This window comes from Falco biarmicus, chromosome 6 (assembly GCF_023638135.1).
Source record: "Falco biarmicus isolate bFalBia1 chromosome 6, bFalBia1.pri, whole genome shotgun sequence".
In the NCBI taxonomy this organism is placed as follows: domain Eukaryota; kingdom Metazoa; phylum Chordata; class Aves; order Falconiformes; family Falconidae; genus Falco; species Falco biarmicus.
The window spans coordinates 43,295,104-43,315,046 of record NC_079293.1 but is presented as its reverse complement, the minus strand read 5'-3'; the positions used below and the strand labels follow the sequence as shown (position 1 = coordinate 43,315,046).

The 19,943-nt window shown below is 40.4% G+C and overlaps 1 protein-coding gene across 2 annotated transcripts; it reads left to right on the top strand.

Moving 5' to 3' along the window:
* The first annotated feature begins 412 nt into the window (after nt 1-412).
* Nucleotides 413-17,771, top strand: FBXO30 (F-box protein 30). Of its 2 annotated transcripts, none has more exons than XM_056344634.1 (3): nt 413-607; nt 11,917-14,011; nt 14,866-17,771. In XM_056344634.1, the coding sequence occupies exons 2-3, from the start codon at nt 11,933-11,935 to the stop codon at nt 15,067-15,069; spliced, it is 2,283 nt and encodes a 760-aa protein (XP_056200609.1). In that variant the 5' UTR covers nt 413-607; nt 11,917-11,932; the 3' UTR covers nt 15,070-17,771. The 2 variants fall into 2 exon arrangements, with proteins under 2 accessions (XP_056200609.1, XP_056200611.1); XM_056344636.1 differs by lacking the exon at nt 413-607 and adding an exon at nt 4,742-4,842.
* Nucleotides 17,772-19,943: the final 2,172 nt, after the last annotated feature.

The following is a 19,943-nucleotide window of genomic DNA, read 5'->3' as shown; positions in this document are numbered from 1 at the left end:
GGCAGCGGCGGCGGCCGCCCCGCTCGGCCTCAGGGGAGTCTCGCACTCGGCAGCCCCACTTGCCGGGCCGGCTGCCAGGCCGGGCCGGGCCCCGGTGCCCCCAAGGCACCGCTCCCTCGCAGGCCGGCCCGGCCCGCGTTCCCTGTCGCCCCACGCCAGCGGCCCTGTGCCCAGCGCCGACACGGACCCGGGCCGCCTACCCGCCGCCGCCAGCGCGGACCTGCCGGGGGGACGGGCACACGGGGACATCCGGGCACCCGCCCGGGCGGCCGCGCAGCCGCTGAGGTAACCTGGCCGCGCCGGCGCCGCGCGCGCCCTCCGCCCGTTGCCCCGCCCCCTGGGCCGCGCGAGGGAGGCCCGTGCCCGCCGCCCCGCCCAGCCCCGCCCCGCCCCGCCCCGCGCGCTCGGTTGCCCTGGCGCGCGCGCCCGCCCGTCCGCGCGGCCGTTGGGGGCGCGGCCGGCAGCGGGGCCGCGCGGGAGCCCGGCGGGCGGCGAGGCCAGGCCAGGCCAGGCCGGGGGAGACGAAGCGAGCGCCGCGGCGGCGGGAGCAGGGGCGAGGCGCCGCGCAGTCTCCCGCGCCCTCCTGCCTGCCTAGCGACGGGGACGGGTGAGCCACAGCTGTCCGCGACCGGCGGGGCGGGCCGGGCCTGGCGTCCCCGGCGGGGCTGCGTCTCCGCTCCTGGCCGCCGGCGGCTGCCTGGCAGCCGGGTGGTAAACAAATGGCGGCCCGGCGGGGGCGAGCGCCGGGGTCGCTGCGGGGCGAGGGCGGCCGGGGCCCAGCGGCGGCTCGGTCGCGGCTCCCCGCCGACTCTGACGGGTCCCGGCCGGGAGGCGGGGTCGGCGCTGTCCGCAGCCCCCGGAGGGGACCGCGGGGGGGTCGGCGTGCGTGCTTCGCCGGCGTCCCCTCCTCCCTGCCCGGCTCCCGCGGGGCCCGAAGTCCTGCGTGTGAGCCGGCGGTAACGTGCCGTGGGGGGCGGCCGTACCCCCCCGCCGCAGGCCGCTCGGCGAGCCGCGGTCGCCGGGAGCGGGCGGCGGCGGAGCCAGCGCTGCCGCTTCCTCTTACCCCGCGGGGCTGGCAGCGCTGCCCGGCGCGCCGCGGTGGCACGGGGGAGCGGGCAGGGCCGCGGCCGGCCTGGCGCAGCCGGGGCATCTCCGGTCTGCATGGAAGGAGAGGGAGAGCGAGCAAGTCGTCCGGAGGTATTGCTGAGAGCCTGCGCTAAGCCCCCCTGCCCAGGTGTTGCCGGTAGCTGTGCTCACATCATGCAAGGGGCGGTGGTTTGTCGCTTCTCCCATCTTCTTGATGGCTATTATTGATGTGCGTGGGAGCCCTTCCTTGCCTCCTTTATGAAGGTAAAGAAAGTTGTGTGGCTGTACTCCTGTAACCCCGCAGGTTGGCCGTCGGAAGTGTGCAGGGAGGTGACAGCAGCTTGTTGAACAGCACACTTGCTGAAACAGTCGTGCGGCCTCACTTCCAGAAGTTCTAGCATCGCTGTTGTTTGCAGCAGGTCTGAGTTCTCCAGGGAAAAAACCCTTGGGCTGGAGAGGTGGCTTTCCTTTGTCCTGTAAAGTTCTATTCGGATTTTGCTGAGAAGCTTTTCATAATCCTCGTTTTCCTTTTGCTGATTATGTCGTTAATATGCCAGAATAAGTGTGTGTTAACATACTAATCCAATACGGCCTGTGCTGCTGTAGCAAGATCATCATCACCTTGCTTGTGCTAGCACCTCAGGCAAGAGAGCTTCCTCTGCTTTCTCTAGAATTGGTGTGTAGCACTTGATGGTTAAATTCTTTCCCTGATAGCTGCTGCCTTCTGCTGCATGTTAATGTCATACACCTTGACTTGTGCTGTGATCTGGAGGGTTAAGGTTCATGCATCCCTGCTGATGAGGATGTTAATTACACTTATTTATGATGTACCCCTCTCCCAAAAGTACAAAACTATTATTAAAAGAACTTTTGTTGGTAAGCAAGTTAAATACCTGGAAGACTGAAAAATACACTTGGCAACTTTTATCTGTTTTCCACTCTACAGGAGGTGAATACCTGTTCATAATTTCCTCATAGTGGTCAAGTTTCATCCAGAGAAGAAATAGATTCAAAGGGTGAATTGGGGTTGTATTGCAAGCTGAGACTTTTTCTGGGGTCTCTGTGTTGTTGTTTTCCAAAGTTAGAGGGTGTTAGAGAACAGGAGAATCCCAGCAGAATGGGCAAAGGTTACGCAAAAGCAGTGGTTTTACTTTACTTCTTGAATGTTCTTTCTTTTACACTAAATTCTTCTTCTACTCAATTAACTTCTTAAACTTGGATTATATTTCACTTGCCTCCAACTTTGTTGTTAGAAGTCTCGTGGGCAAAACAAGTGCAGAGTTTAACTAGCGATACCTGCTTGGAAACTTTCTGGGCAAGATTTCTGCATGTTTTGGACAGCTGAGTTTTTGACATAGGTCGTAAGGAGTGTCTTGTAGTACCTTTGTGAGAAAGAAAGCATATTTCTATTAGTCTTCAAGTGGAGGTCCTGCAGCTGCTGTGGATTGCAGCTTCCTAACAAACCTTTGTTTTGTATTCAGCCCAGTTGAACTAAAAATAATAAAACCTTCATATTGATAGGCCTGTTTCTTTGGTGAGTTTTGTTTCAAATGAGGAAAATGCTGTTTGCCTCTGGCAATGAGATCCAGTGGTATAGAGATGGGAGTAGGGAATCATCTATCTAGTGATCGTTATACTGGTGACAGTTCTCTTTCAGTTTCCTTACCTGCACAATAAGAATAAAGGTTACATGAGTATTTGTTGGTGAGATGGTTAGATTGTATAAAGAGAAAGTATTCCTGAACAGACCACAAATAAATGGGTAGTTACATTTCTGAGAGTTACAGAGAAATCCTACCTAAGCTGTCCGAAGTGTTTGGGCAGTGTCTAGTCTCAACACTGAATGAAGGAAACTGAAAAAATCTTATAATACAAGCTGGTCTAAACCAGGCAAGTTAAAATGGCAGGGGACCTCTAGATTCTGATTTACTTTGCAAGCTACTGTTTTTAATAGTTTCTGAAGTGACACCATGTCTTACTTTAATTTTCTTCTAATCTGTTAATGCTACTTGAATCTACAATACCCTGCAGGCCCTTACTGTCTGTGGAACATCTAATTGAGTAGTTGTTGGCCTCTGAGCCAGCAACTGAGAGGTGTAAACTTAAGGCATGAGAAAGAGAGGCATGGTGAGGTAAAATTCTGATTGGCATAGTTACAGCTCTTCATATAAAACTTAAGGTAGTGATTTCAGGCTGATCATTGGGTAGTGGCATGTGGTTCAGACTTGGTTACATAGGTGCCGGAAGGTGGTTGGTGTTTGTTGAAGTTTAAGCTTTGTATTTCTTTATTTAGAAGCATCTCTAGTAGAAATGTAGTTTTTCAAAAGTCCTATGTGACAGAGAAATTTGTTGGAGTGACAGATTCATTTCAAATAGGATCTTTTTAAGAGTGTCCTTTATTGACATAGCTGTAATGCTCTTACAAAACCTTGTTTTGGCCAAGTCACTTGTCATCGGCTGTGGAATGTGTTTGGATGGGAATGTTCAGCTGGGGTCTTTGGGGGAAAAAAGAATAGCATCAAGCCCACTGACATTTGGAAAAGGCAGCTTAAATGATACTAGAGATCAGAAGTTGATGACTCATTGTACATCCTAAACCCGTGCACAAACTTGTAGTGCAGATCTTTGTGTTTTCTAGTTCTTCATTCCAGTTAAAAGCATATTGAAAGAGCTGGTATAACATGTTCATTATGAGAGATATTCCCAGCTACCTGTCATCAACTGTTTGAGATAACTGAGTTTTTTTTTAGAAAAGTTATTTTTAAAACTGGGTATTTTTTACTATTTCCATGGGTCAGGTTTTTTATGTCTGCTGTCTGTTTTTACTGTATGGTGGTCAGGCCATTGTCTACTAACAAGGGTGTATTTTTAATAGGAAAAGTAACCTTATATATACAGAGTACATGAAATCTACATTTCAGTCTAGTATCTTGGAGAGAAGTTGTGTTTGTGTTCCATTTACTTTAAAGTTTGTTTTCTTACTTTGCTATGGGAACTGGTTAAGACCTGAAACAGTATATTAACAAGATGTTTGGCCTGATCTCTGTATATATAGAGGTCAGGAATTCTGTGGCAACATGTACAAATTAAAATATGTAATAAGAATTATTTATTAATGTTCCATGAACACATGGAAGAAGCAGCTTGTAATAGTAAAGAGCTTTTTAATATTAAGCAACTGCTTAATAAGTTCGCATGTCTGAAGACTGACGCTGGACAAATTCTAACTAGACTAAAATGCATTTATAAAAGAAGCAAACTAAATTATTTTTTTTTTTAGTTCTCCAGCTGTTGCAATCTTTAATTCAGGTTTGGGGTTTTTTTTTCCTTAAGTGGCTCCTGCTGGGCCAAACCAAAGAATTGAGTGAAGTAGGTCAGAATAATAACTTTTAATAATATCTTCTAGCCTTAAATATAAACAGGTAACCATCTAGCGTGACTTAACAGCTAGCAATAAGCTAAAATGACAAAACGTAGGTTGCACTTGCTAAGTTTGTAAAAGCTTGTTTATTTTTCCATAAAACCTGCAAAATATTTCAAAATTTGTATCTCCAGATAGTGTAAGCACATGACCTTTTCAGAGTATTGTACATATAGAAAGCAATATGTACACCTGAAATGAAACCTTCCTTCTGATCTCAGTTCTTGCAGAGTCTGCAGGAATCGAGAAGTCACACTGAGTTCAAGTTCAGAAGTGCTTTACACATGAAATCTACTGGCTCTCTAGCTGATTCTGCCCTGTCACCATCTCAACAGGTAGAGTGCTTTTGTGCCTGAGCCATGCAGCAAGTGTAGGTGTTCCTAGTGTGGTTGTCCTGTGTCAGTGTGTGGCCAGAGGCAAGTTAAGGCCTTTGGGTTTCTTCTTTGGGGAAATGTGTCAAGGAGAAAAAAATGCATGGCAGATCTGTCACAAAAGTACTCTAAGGAAAAACCTAGTAGTTTTGGTTTTGATTTTTAACACTCCCAGTGTTTAATAGTGATAGAAGAAGGTGTTCTATCATTCCATCAGGGCTTCTATTCTAAAATGGGACAAAGCCAGATGCATGGGGCATCAGTGGAGGGTCCACTTCAGTCAAAGCAGTGTTTTGCTTTGGGTCATTTTCCCCTTGATTTCTGGTTTTTTTGGGCCACAGTGATTTGGGAGGAAATACTTCACTGAATTGTCTGAATGGGAGGAAGGTGGTTTGCCACTAGGGAGAGGGGAACTCCTAAAGTGTTATTCAAAAGAATGCAAAGTACAGGTCAGCTCCTGTAATAAGATGCTTGAGGCAGGAGTAGACATGGAAAAGCTTTTCTTTTTAAGGTTGACAATAAAAAGTTGCGCTTCCTTAGAATTCTAATGCTCACTATTTTTGCTGTAGTTAGAAGGTTCTTTTTGTTTTGGTCTGGTTTGTTTTTGAGGTAGATGGATAACTTTAATTTATGCTTCAAAAAGCAGTTAGTACATACTTCTTCAAAGGCAGATCACTGATAAAACTAGAATCTTTCCAGAAGTATGGAAACCCCTAAAGTTTTTTTCTTGCAGGAAGAGGCCATGTTTTGAGCCTGACCTTTTTCTCCCTCTTTTGTGTAATTCATATAAATTGTATGGACAATGATGATAATGGTAGAAGTAGCATCCTACTTGTATAATAGTTTGGGCTTTAGTAATTTAAACTCCTTCTCATGTGTGCAGTGATTAACAACAACAACAACAAAAAAAATAGACTCATCCTAGTGTGTCAAATATGTGCAGTCACTACCAGGCAGGGAAGATGCTCTCTTCTTTGTTGTGGATGAATTTTGTTTGAGAACGCAGTGAAAACTTGTCTATCCAAATGTTTTGAATCTAGCTTTAACTTCCCTGTTCTGCCCAGTTGTAACAGAATCCAGGCTTGTCCTGATGAACTCGCGGGTGGGAGATGGTAATTTGTGACCCATAAGTTTGAGATTTTAAGTGTGGCATCCAAAAGGATTCTGCTTCCTAAAAGTATGTCTGATGTAAACTAGTTTGAAGAGATACAAGGCTTCACAAAGTTCTATTTAGTAGCTTCTCTTTCAAGTCAGAAAAAATGTATACAAAAGGAAAAATTGCCTGGTATATAAGATGCTAAAATATGGCCACATGTACTACCTTATTACTTGTGCAACTGGAGCATATACCTTTACATTTGTCAGCTCTTAGTCATGCCATTTCATGTTAATAACTAGCAGTTTGTAATGTTGTTTTCTTTTGAATTTACCATTTTAAAGAGTCGTTAGAAATTAGTATAGCATTAGATTAACTTTTTTGTATGCCCCCGTTTCCTGCCTTCCCAGTGCTGTGGAGAGACATTTAAGCAGGATTTGAGGTACCCAGCTCCCTAATATGAGGACAATGGCTGTACTGGCTTTGGAGGAGCCTCAGGATGGGACTGTTTAACTTTAGACTTTGTGGAGTCCTGAGGAGTAGAGTTAGAGCATCCTCAAGCAGGGATGGCAACTAGTGGTGGCACTTGCCATTCGTCAGTTGAAATGGTGCTAGAGACACCTTGCTGAACCTCCAGTTCATGTTTTTCATTGGTTATTTGAAAACTGATGAATTAAAAAAGACTTCAAACCAACCAACCCAAACTCTACCACCCCCAAACCCAAAAAGGGAGCATAACACAGAAAGTTGAAGTGGCCATGCTATTGTAATAATAGACTGAGGTGTTGAGTTTTGGGTACAAAAACTGCTACACTTTTTGCACAGGATAGGTATGACAAGTAAAGAAAAGCTTACCTTCTAGAAGACAGCAAAGCTTGTTTAAAGCATTTGATAGTCCTGTTAGTCAAGGCGAATGAAAATTATTCTGCCATGCATGGTGGGATATAGAAAAATAAAATAGCTTGTTAAATAAATATCTATAGTGCTGCCAATTCTATTTTGGCAGAATATTCTAAAGCTCTTTTTTCTCCCCCCCCTTTTTTTTTTGTGGTTGGTTTTTGGTTTGGTTTTTTTTTTTTTAATTTTTATACTGCTCTCTGCCTCTTGTTCTATTTTTCATTACCTTTTTTTTTTTTTTTTAGCCAGCTATCACTTAAACCTTTCTCTAACTTGGTCATTTCCTCACTGAAAGTTTCTGCATCTTACCAGAGTCGTTAGCCATTCTTTTAGCCAGGGACCTGGGTAAAAATGGAAGATTCAGAAATATGGCAGCCTCTTCCACAATCTGCAAAGCAAAAGGGATTTTTTTAGAATGGTTTGCATATATTTGGCTGCCTGTGGGTGAATTTGGATGCTCCTGGGAGTTTAAACCTGTAGTACTGCTTGTATGTCTCTATTCTTCTACTTCCTTGAACCAGTAATTTAAGAACCCGTTGGCCTATTTAGTCAAATTTGATAGAAGGAAGAGTCTCAAAGATAGTTGAGCTTTATAGGTTTGGTGAATAGAAAGTGGCTGAGTAGCAAGTGTTCCAACAGCAGTAATAGTTGCTGTTTTCCTATCATATGGGCGCCAAAGAACTCATATAGGGGAGAGTAAGTAAGTAGACTTTGAGCTTGATAATACTAAGTACAGCTGCTTATACTTTGTGGTGTAGAAGGAAGTGGGAGCTCTCACATGCGGCTGAAGTATGGTGGTGACTGAAACCCTTATTATGCTATTTTAATGTTTGTGTTACAACAGCAACTTAAAAGCATGTGGCTGTAGCAGCTGGAATCTTAATCCTTTTAATTATGACAGATTTTCAAAGCATGTTCTGGCTGATTTGGTCAGCTGACTGTATAGTATGTACAATAACATCAAGTGATTGCACAAATTCTGAGAGCAGTGGTCACCTCAGTGGAACGGGATGTATTTTTAGGTTTCTCTGCTAGTAACAGTCAAGTGTGTGTACTTCAGCATCTCATATGAACTGAAGCTAGCTGCTGACACTACACTGTCAGAAAAGGACAGCTGTTTGTTCTTGCTCTGGCCATTGATCTGACACTGTCTTCTCACGAAATTATGGCAAGGAACACAGTGGGACATAAACACTGTGAATAGTGTTGGTATGTGTTTTAATGACAGGTATTTTTCTTCAGGTCAGCAATGACACTTTGCTAACCCTTTCAATTTTCTGTATCAGAGGAAATTAAAGCACTTTGTTACTTCCAGCAAGAGTTTTCTTTCTCTCCCCTTTACCCAACAGTTTTTTCCTTTACAAGGCAGTGTTTGGGAAGAGGGTGGTTCTTGTTCTTAGTGTAGTACTAGCGATATATTAATTTTAGTTCTTTAAAGGAAAATGATTCATATGTGGATCCTCTTAATGAATCAAAGAGGTGCCAAGTTCCGTGGTTCACAATGTTAGCTTACAAAATAGCGTGAGTCATGACCATTTGTTGATTAATGAATGTGCTAATTCTTGAGGTCTTACCCATTTATTTCACCAGTTTGGTAGGGTCATTTTGTTTTTTGCCTTTGAACTTAATTTGCAATTTGATAATTGAATTGTATCAAAAGCCTTAACTAGTTTAAGCAGTCCAGGAACTCATGACTGCCCCAAACAGCTGTTGAGTTTGAAGTCCAGGTATTAAAATTAAAAATATAGAAAAGGACCTTTAATATAAATAAAAAGACTTTGTAGTAACCTATAAATTAAATGTGACATTTTGACTAAATTGAAATTCTGCAGCAGGTGCTGTGAAGTTAAGGCTTGTAAGCAGGACACGGAATTTTAGTGAATGTCCTGCTGATGGTCTACTGATGTCCAAAGAGTTTTTAAACTATATATTTAGTTAAGGTGCAAAAGGATTTGAATTTTAAGAGAAATGGGAACTAATATCAAACTTCTTAGCGACCAATAGACTTGTTATTTATAGGAACTGAGAGAATAGGTTACTTCAGCTATTTATTTGATTGTGTGCGTAACTGCTTCTGTATAAAAATGATTGCAAGCATCTGTTATAGAACTAAACTAGCATCTACCTTTGGTAAAATGTGGTGTTTTAGAGTCTTCTCTGGCATGCATATGCTGTGAGTTAGTGATATTTGGTGTTTTCACCATGTCTTGTCTCCTCCTTACACACTTCAAAATTTCATTTGCTTGTATGGAGTCATTGTTTTGATGAATATTAGTTGTGTGTGAAAGGAGTCCAGGAGCCTGAGAAAAGCCGGTATCATCATGCACCTTGGGTTTCACAACCTGACTTGTGACCAAGATAGTGTGCTAGGGATGAGGATATTTTACTGTCTTAATAGAATGTTCTTCTGTGTAAGCTCATGTAGGCTATCTAAAGATAGTATTTAATGATGGTTGACTAATTTAGGGTATGTCTACACAAATGGTGCAGGCAAACTTGAGCTCGGTTTGACTGTGTTCTGAGCTGTCTGCATGTGGGCCACCTTGTCCTAGAGCAGTAGAATGGTGCAGGCACAGCAGCGGGCACTGGCTAACGCACCTGCCTTCTGCACTAGAAGTTGCTCGCTTCTGGCCATCTTAAAGTGAGCAGGGTGCATAGCTTCTTGCAAAGTAGGTAAACAATTTTTTTCCTTAATTATTTATTATTTATTTTAATGTGTAACTGTGGGTAATTGATTAAATTAAGCCTTACTGCTACCAGATTGTTTATTTTACGGGAGCAGGACTGTGTTTAGATACATGAAGCACGGGCTGGGCTCTATGAGGGCTCTTGCATTATAAACTACCAATTGTATTTTTCAGGGCTATTTCCATTTTGTGTTAAGTGCTTCAAAATAGATAAATAACCTGAGAGTTTCCTTTTGATCTCTGCTCACCTGTTGACTTGAAAACTAAAGTTTGATTTCAGTATTGCCGCAAGACATTGAAATTTTCTTTCGTCTAGCAATAGGTAGGCTGCTGTATTTGGCAGGAATTACTTAGAGAAGGTTTTGCTGAAAGAACTAAGAATATCTCAGAGAAGTCAAATAATTTTTTTTTTCATTCTTTACTGAACATATTTAAGCTCTTTGCAGTAGATGCTATCTGACATAATATGCAAGTTGAAAGCAGGTTGTGTGCTGGAAAGGGTTGCTAAAATGTTTAGCGAGTCAGTCAGTCCCTGAGTTCAGTGACTGATGCACTTGATAATTAATTCAAAACTTACTTGTTATTCAGTATATAAATACTAAGGTACGGTGGGGAAAATTCAGCTGTGTTTTGCCTGCTAAGTGTAGCACATATGCTTCTTTGTTAGAAGTGTTCAGGAGAGTGGGTGGCTGAAATATTTGAGTTATCCAAGTTACGACGGATGAGGGGATGCGGACTGATTGCTACTTAAAGTTGGCATGAATTTCAAAGCATTAAAAGAATACAAGTGAGTGAAGTGTCACATAGGTTTCTATTTAAATGCTTTAAATTATTTGAAGTGGATTGTCCAAAAGGCAGCTTTGTTTCCTCTTACCTTCAGTTTGAACAAAAGGAATAATATTCAGCAGTATTATTTTTACAGTTTAGAGTAATTTTAATTTAAGAAGTTTTAATGCATTAAAACTGCAGTGTTTAGTCTGAAGACAATGTACGAGTGCACTTGTTGGCTAGATAAAGAACCATTTCTATTAATCAGAAATTCTGTAAGCGTTTTATTTTTCAAAAGAATTGCTGGAGGGTGAGCAGTAAGGAAAAGATGGAACTGAGAAATGTATTTTTGACACAGTATTTTGAAATTTGGCTCTCTACAAGTCATTCTCTGGTATCTCTTAACTGTAATCCCTGGTGGTATCACTTCTGAGAGGGAGTTTGTTAGAGCTTAGGGGAGAGCTTGGTCACATGCATGGGGCTGCGCTCCAGCTAGTGAGGGATTTTAGAGCTTCTCAAAGTACAGTACAAAGATGCAAAGTTTGCTTTCTTTCCCTGCCCCTTCCCGCAACCCCCCCCCCACCCTGCAACAAGGGTTGAATGTTTTGTGTCAATGTGTTACAATAGATTATGCAATTAATTTTATTTCAAACTTTATTGCTCTTTGACCTTGTAATGGAAAATTATTGTGATACCCTTATACTTTGAACTTATACTTTGAATATTGTAATCAGGGTGGTCATAGGATGCACTAAAATTTACCTTTTGTGTGTTGAACTTGACGTATAGATAAGACCATGTGGGGTAGTACAGTTTTATGTAAAAGTTTTCAATGAAATAAAAGGACTTACTTAATGTGTAGTATAATTGCTACCCTTGTGCAGCAGCTACTATAAAAACAAGAGAGGAGCTATAGGCTATAGATGAAGAAAAAAAGAAGAGTAAGAGCTGTTGTAAAGGACTGCTGTCTGTCGGAAGCATGGAGTGGGGGAGAATGGGACATGACAGGGGATGGAGCTACATGCTGAGGGCTGCAGATTGCCTTAAACAGACCTGCATGAATAGAGTGTCAGAAGCTTAGGTGGTAGCAATCAGCCCAGGGAACAGGTTGCCTGACTTTAATTTAGAGAACTGGAGATGAGGATGAACCTGGATTCTTTTATTTTGTCTCCCTACTGTGTAGAGTTGTATGGTTTATGATTTCAGGTAGTAAGCCACAGTCAACAATCATGCTTTGTTTTTCATTGAATCATCTATTCGCAATGGGCAGGGGAAAAGAACTATTTCAGAGGGAAGGATTATACAATGTTTTTACCTAAGCTGCATATATTATACCGGGTGAATAATTTCATAGGTTGTGTGTCTTGAACTCTGATACAAATGTGTATCCTTAATTTTCAGGGCAACTTTTAAACACCATTTCTTTGAGATAAAATGTCACGTTTTCTCTTAAAATGGCTACTGATCAGTTCAGATGGTGTTGACCTATATTGCTCTGTATATGTAGAAGATGCAAAACTGCAAATAATAGTAAATATTAACAACATGGAGTTAATATTCTATGCTTTTCTCTCCTTTCTCTTCACTCAGAACTGGATTTACAGTCATGGAGGAACATCAGCAACATTTACACTGTGTGAACTGTGTCAGCCGTCGTTGTATGACCAGACCAGAGCCTGGCATTTCTTGTGACTTGATTGGCTGCCCGTTGGTTTGTGGAGCAGTTTTTCACTCATGTAAAGCTGAGGAACATCGCATGTTATGTCCACTTGAAAGAGTGCCTTGTTTGAACAGTGGCTTTGGGTGTCCCTTCATAGTAGCCCGAAATAAAATTGCTGATCATCTGGAAGTTTGCCCTGCCAGTGTGGTATGTTGTACCATGGAATGGAATAGATGGCCAGTCAGTTACGCAGACCGAAAATCTTACGAAAATCTGAGTAAAGATGTTGATGAAGTGGAGCAGCTAGACATGGCTTTAGCCCTTCAAGACCAGCGCATGTTACTAGAATCACTTAAAGTAGCAACTATGATGTCAAAAGCAGGTGATCAAATACCAGAATCCAGAGAGCAAACCTCTGTCAAATCAAGTGCCCCAGATACAGTGCATTCAAATGGTTTGATGCCTGTAGATGAAGAGTCGTATGGTGCACTTTATCAAGCTACTGTAGAAACAACAAGGAGTTTAGCTGCTGCTCTGGATATCCTGAACACTGCTACAAGGGACATTAATATGTTAAATTCAAGCCTCTGCATTTCGCCACATGAAATGAAAGAAGATACTGAGATTAAAGAACAAGCTTGTAATGGCATTATTCAGGATAAAAAGTCTGACCATGGATATCCAGATGAAGATAACATAGGAGCAGTTGGGGGAATTAACTTTGATAGTCTGAGTCAAAATTCACAAATGGAGCAAAATGGTTCTAGTGATATTTGTTATGATGTAACGCAAAAACATGACTTAAATCTAAACCTCAGTAACTCCTCACTTTTGTGTAATGGCTTTCATGTAGAAAATGAATGTTCAAAGGTGTTGGACCAGAATGAAGATCTTGGTGTGTCTAATTCAAAACCATCCAGTGTAGCAAATGGTGAATGTACTGCATCTCGTGACGATGAAGAATTACAGCCTTGCAGCTCCTTCCCTGTAACAGCACAACTTAAAGAAGTAATATCAGATGATCACTTAGTTAATGGCAATGTTAATCATGTACTACTTCCCCGTAGTGCTAATGAAGAAGAAATGTTAGAGAGACAAGTGGAGCAGGAGAGACTGAGAAATGTAGATGCGTTTTCAGTTTTACGGCATCGGTCATACAAATTCCTTGTTAGCCACTATTGGTCTGCACCAAAAGAAGACAAAGCTGTTGATACATCAGATTTGGAGATAACAGAAGATCCTATGGGTCTTCAGGGGATTGATCTTATCACTGCAGCTCTGTTGTTTTGCCTAGGAGACTCTCCTGGAGGTAGGGGAATATCAGAAAGTCGCACTGTCGATGTGTATCACGTTGACTTTGGGACCCAAACGTTTTCTCTCCCATCTGCTATATTGGCCACAAACACAATGGTGGGGGAAATAGCTTCAGCTTCTGCATGTGATCATGCCAACCCACAGCTCTCAAATCCAAGTCCATTCCAAACCCTTGGACTGGATTTGGTATTGGAATATGTGGCTAGATACCAAACAAAACAGCGTTCAATGTTTACATTTGTTTGTGGACAGTTGTTTAGGAGGAATGAATTTTCATCGCATTTTAAGAATGTGCATGGTGACATTCATGCTGGCCTTAATGGCTGGATGGAGCAGAGGTGTCCTTTGGCATATTATGGGTGTACATATTCCCAACGAAGGTTTTGTCCTTCAACACAAGGGGCAAAAATTATTCATGATCGCCACTTAAGGTCATTTGGAGTTCAGCCTTGTATATCCACAGTATTAGTAGAACCAGCAAAAAGCTGCTTAATTGGACCGCACAATGACCATCTGAGTAGTCTACCTTTTGAAGTTCTGCAGCACATTGCTAGATTTCTAGATGGCTTTAGTTTATGTCAGCTTTCAAGAGTGTCACGTTTAATGAGAGATGTGTGTGGAAGCTTGCTTCAAGCACGTGGGATGGTGATCCTGCTCTGGGAGAAGAGAAGGTACCCAGATGGAAGTTCTTCTTGGCAGATAAAAGAAAAGGTAAGTTATTTTCTATTTTGAAGATGAAAGGGAAAGCATTAAATTGGTCATGTGTTTGCTTTTTCCCTTCATATTTTCCCTGATCACTATTGTTATTGCTGTTTTTTGATAGAATATCCCACCAAGAAACAGATTGTTGTATAGAATAATAATTAGTGAAAATTGCTAGCAGGTTGGTTCAGTCTTCTCCACACTTGAAGTAGTAGAATTTGAAGTAGTTTGTCTAGTTTATACTTGATGTAAATAAATTAGCCTCTCTTTTTTTTCCCCGAGATTTTAAAATATTAAATAATTACTTTGTTATTTTCTTTAGTATCAATATTCCATGAAAGTAGGAAAGTTGCCTACAAAGTTTGCTTTTCTTGCCTTTATACTGTTTACAGCAGTTTTATTTTTTGCTAACCTATTGAGATTCTATCTATTGCCGTGATATTCAGTGCCTTCAGTAAGTAAGTAATTGTTAAAACCTTTGGGTGACCTTTGCAAAGTGCAGTTTTCGCCATTTCCCCCTCCACTGCAGAGTATCTTCAGCCATCATTTGGAATTGAAGTTGATAGTTTCAGAAATGGATTCTCGTGACTGGTCATGCAATACTTTATTTAACTTCTGATTGTAACTACTTTGTAGACACAGAAAATATTTTCCCAGGGTTCAGAGTTGCCTTGGAATCTGAATCAGCCTGGGACTGACTATATAAAATTTAGCATTGTATGCTTGTGTCATGTTGATTTTTAGTATGGTTTATAGTAGATGCAAAACATTGCCTGGAAGTATTATAACACAAACATTTATTTTCCTGCTCTGAGTTCAGGTATCTTAAAACATTTTGAACCTAAGTGCAACTTATTTTTTAGGTTTGGCGCTTCAGTACAGCCTTCTGTACTGTGAATGAGTGGAAGTTTGCTGACATCGTAAGCATGGCTGACCACTTGAAGAAATGTAGCTATAATGCTGTAGAGAGAAGAGAGGAGGCTGTTCCGCTGCCATGTATGTGTGTAACACGAGAACTCACTAAAGAAGGACGTTCACTGCGCTCTGTTTTGAAACCAGTACTTTAAATATTGCAACCACTCCAATTGCACATACACTCAAGCACCTGATATAACCTCGGTAATATTGTGACACTTTATTAATGTACTAAAGATACTTTCTAGCTAAATCTACTCTGTCACTGTGTATATAAGGTTTGAAGTGACATTTATTTTTTATAATACTGTTTAGCTGGAAAGTAATGAAAGTTGCCTTAATGTTTGAAAAATTCGGAACTTGCTGGACAGGGTAGTTTTATCTAACTTATATAATTTAAGAACAAAATCCTAAGGTGTGTTTTCTGATTCACTGGTGCCCATGTTGCTGTTGACTGATAATGTTTCAAAAATGGCCTCTAAATGGTGTGCACGTTTAGATAGGAAACACTGAATTGTAGTGAGAGAAAATCCTGACCAAATATACTTTCTGTATTTGGTCTATTTTTTTTAAGAAATTACAATCCAAATATTTGAAAGATAAGGAAAAATTCAAAACTTTATAGTAGATGTCTCAAATGCAGCTTTTAAGCACATCTTTTCTCATGAAATCATTGTTCTAGTGCTCTTCCTAGTTAACAGGTGATCTAGGATCAGGTTTTTTTTAAAAAAATTTTTTTAGGAATGATCTAAGCGAACTCAGATTTACAGCAGCTTAATTTTTAGTATAACTTTCTTTTGACATGTCAACAATGATTATTTTTCTTCTGAACTATTAACAGTTATTTCACTTTTGGGAGCAAAACTTTTGGAACTGAAAACATGGAATACTGGTTTTTACTCTTGCACCTACAATGACATCGATATAAAATGTTTAAAATGTTTTTCCTTGTCCTGCAGTTGGCTGAGGGTTAAGTTGCTTGAGCAGTCAGAAATTGAAAGTATGTGATGGACAGTTACGGATTTATAATGCAGCTAATGAAAGGGCTTTACTTGTTCTATGGTATTGTGAGATGTATTGTCTCATTTTCTGTTAATTTGTCTATAAAATGCTGCTTTTTTGAGGAGCATTTTAAATTACTGGTATGTATAGCAAATGTATCATCTTCATAAGATGAGACATGATTTGTTAATTGCATAAGGCATATCAGAAACGTACGTTCAACCACATCTGTTAAATAAACAGCTCCAATTTGCTTCCAGTCTTCCATAATAAAAGCTCTTACAAAGCATTTGTGAACAGAGGATCCATGCTATGAAAAATGGCCTGGTATAGCAAAACTGTAATAACTTGAACCGACTTTCCAACTTGTTTGTATTAATGTTGGTGTCTCTATCCTGTTGCACGTAGCAACTGTGCCACAAAGCTAAAACAGAAACAGACCAGATCTTGGAACAAAGAAATACAGTACGTATTTCCATTATAGGAAAAAAATAAGAGATTAGTAGGGAGGAGATGTTTACAAAAATGGCTAAATTTATTACTCTTAATTTCTGTACTGGACACTTGTTTATGGCTAGTCTGACTGCAGTGCACAGCTTCAGTATCTGTGCATTTTCCATTCTGGGTCCAGTCCAGCTAAACATTCGCTGCCTTTTTCTATCCAAGTGCTACAGGTGCCCAGAAAAAAAATAAATCTAGTTCTTCAGTGCCATGAGTTGTAATTACAAGAGCTCAAATGGAAGTTCTGCCTGAATCTTCAAACCACATGTTCTCTTTCTTTTTTTGTTTGGAGAGAGGAAAGAATTAAACCCTCTACAGAAGTTAGTAGTATTTGCGGTTGTTCTAAGGTGTTACCACAGTTATCTGGAAAGGAGAATCTAGATTCATATACAAATCCGACTATACCAACTGGGTTTTAGGTAGGGGTTTTAAACCGCCACCCCTGTTCTCTGAGTGTATTGAAATGCTCATTACCTAGAAATTTTCAGTACAAGGTAGGAGACAGACTTTCATCAGTTCTTGTCTTCTAGCTCTAATGGCTCCTTGCTGCTGCTCTCCAGTGTTTAAATGTAGTTGTGTGCCTGGAAGGACCCTGAACGTTAAGAAGTTGATGCTTGCGTTTATGGCTAAACCTACTTTAAAACATCTCTCTTGGGTTACTGGTATTTTTTAGTCAGCAGTGTTGTGGGTTTGGTACTTGGCATTCTTTGTAGCTACCCAGAACCCTGGTAAGTGTGGTAGGCAGGCATGTGTTTCGGTCGCTTGGGAAAAGAGGGTGTTCAGTTAGAGGAACTGGTGTCGGTAGAATCTCGCATGTAGCACAGCGCAGATCTACATTTAAAGTATCATCATTTTTTGATCTATTCATATGAACTTTTTAAGTACTCGGTGGGGTTCTTAAGAAATAACACTATTTCTCAGTACATGCACTTTTGTTTTCAAATGTAGATACAGGCTTTTTTGTTAAATTAGTTTATTTTTTATGAGAATCCAGAGCTATTAAAATACCATTGTTGTAAACAAAATCTCTGCCTTGTAAACTGCTCCAAATGCAGGAATACAATATAGTTAGGATAAATTTTTTTTTTTTACACTGCTATGCAGTTTGTAAAACATCTACGGTGTACAGTCAGTCTATCAAAATGTGGCTTGTTCACATTTGCCCTTGATTTTTAAAAATGTTATATCCCTTTGCTGGTACTTCTTTCCTTACAGCATATATAGACAGCTGTTCCAGTATTTCTTTTACTTGATACCACATTGCTACTTTGTTTAAAATATTATGTTTTCAATCATTATGCAATATTTTTTGCAATGTCTGTTGAAATCCTAATAAAACTTTTGGAGTTTCTCTTTTAGTATGATTGTACTTTTTTTAAAGCTTATCTCCAGCCTGCTGGTGTTCAAACTGGTGCTCAATGTCTGTCTATAGCGAGTACAGTAAGTACTCAGAAGAGCAAGTTACATAAAGAAATCTATTTACAAACATTTAAAATTGCATAGTTTGGAAGTGAGTAATATGTATTCACATTCACTTCAGCATGAGGATTGGTCATTCCTTTTTAGACTATATACCCATTTTTATTGCTTTGCTCTATCATGATAATGGAAAGATTATCTGATCAATATGATACACATGCTACCGGTTTGTGAAGAATGTTTTCAGTGTGTCATCTCATGAGTAAAGGTCTCTGTAGAAAGTTGTTTAAAATAGTGCAGGAGCAAAAATTTAGGGTGGTTTTTAGGTAATAGTTTTAGTTCTGACTGTTTGTGGAATGGCAAAACATAAACCAAAACCTTATTAAAATAGAATACTGCCCTGAAATTGACCTTTTGCCCTGCCATTTGCTACTATGAGTATGCTAATAGTCTTTACAAATAAAAATGTACCTATACTACAGAAATCTCATAATAAATTAATATAAACTGTGTCAAGTAACATGGTGTGGCTCATGGTTTAATTTCAGTCATTACAAACTTGTGGCTGTTTTATTTTTTTAGACAGGCCACATTTTGTTTTCCTGTCTCCATAAATGGATGGTATTCTGCTGTGTAAAGAAATATTTTTTGTCTCACTTTGACTTTCTTGATGCTTAAAGTATGCTAAAGGATTTGCCTGTATGTTTGACTTACCTTTCTGAGAATACTACTGCTAAAACTATCTTCATAGGCTCTCACCTGTGAATGTACTTTCCTAAAATGAGATTTACGTTCAGTGGAGAATTCAATGCTGTAATATCAGAAAGCCGATTTAAATTCAGTCAGAATGGCTGTTCAGGCATCTTTGCTCATCTTCAGATGAGCAAAATCTAGTGGTTGTTTACAGCACTGAGGAAAAAAGAGCATTCAGATAGTGTTTGTAAGAAAGTTATGGCCTATAAAGCAGAGTCAGTTTGACGAATGGGATTCTCATTGTGTGACTGTTGGGCATGTGAAGAATATTATAGCAAGAATCCAAACTGGAGAGGAAAACTGAATGGAGAAGTAGGCTTGAAATAACAAAGACATGAAGGCCCAGCATACAGAGTCTTCTGAAGGACTGTGTGTGAGAGTGCTGGCAGCTTCTGATTTGTGCATGCTTCAGCTGTATTTTACTGATGATTTATTGGTCTTTCCATTATAGTGGGAGTTGCCCTGCTGCTGTTTAAGCTCAAATACACTTTAGTTATAAACTGTCTCCAAGTGCTGCCTGCATTCCTCAATCAAGTATTAATTAAATTGAATGCGGTCCTCTACTGAATGCAAGTTATGTATTCAGCATGGGTTCTACATGCTGGTGATGTCAGAGGCAATATTTGGTAAGAATAATAGAAAAACTAAGTCCTTCAGACACAGAGAATTCATCTGCTTGGTTTCCTTCTGTATTTGCCAGAAAAAGGGAACAAAAATGTGTTAGACAATGCAAGGAGCAAAATAAGAAGACTTGATAGTATTCAGTATAGTTTGCCAATGGCCTGGTAGTCGACAAAACATTATTAATCATCGTTTGATGCTCTATGAGATGTGACAGCAGAAGTCCACACCTCTGCCATTTTGACAAACCGGGTTCTGTAACACATGCAGTAGTAGGTATGCAGGCTACTTTATAGCCTCAGGTAGTAGCAAAATGTATACAAAATAAGTTAGAATTTCACGAGGTAAGAATTCACATAAGGCTGAATTTGTAGAATCAATCAGAAAAATGAGTTCTACCCTGAGGATATTTTAGTGTTCTGGTGCTTAGTTTCATCCTTAACTGTGCAGACATTACTTATTTTAAATCGTATTATGAACTGCAGAAAAGTACTAGGGGAAGTTGCAATGACCTTACAAAATTTTTTCAGTTTGACAGAGTCATAATGTAGTATCGAACTGAGAATTTTGCAGTATAAAAACATGGAACACAAGAAATAGATTGTAATAGACATTTTTCATTTAAGATCTGCTTTTTTCCCCCCTAAGGTATGTTTTCAAGCATGTAACAAAAGAGCTATCTTCAAGCTTATTGGGATTTAATTGGAGAGAATTCTAGCAAGATGAAAGT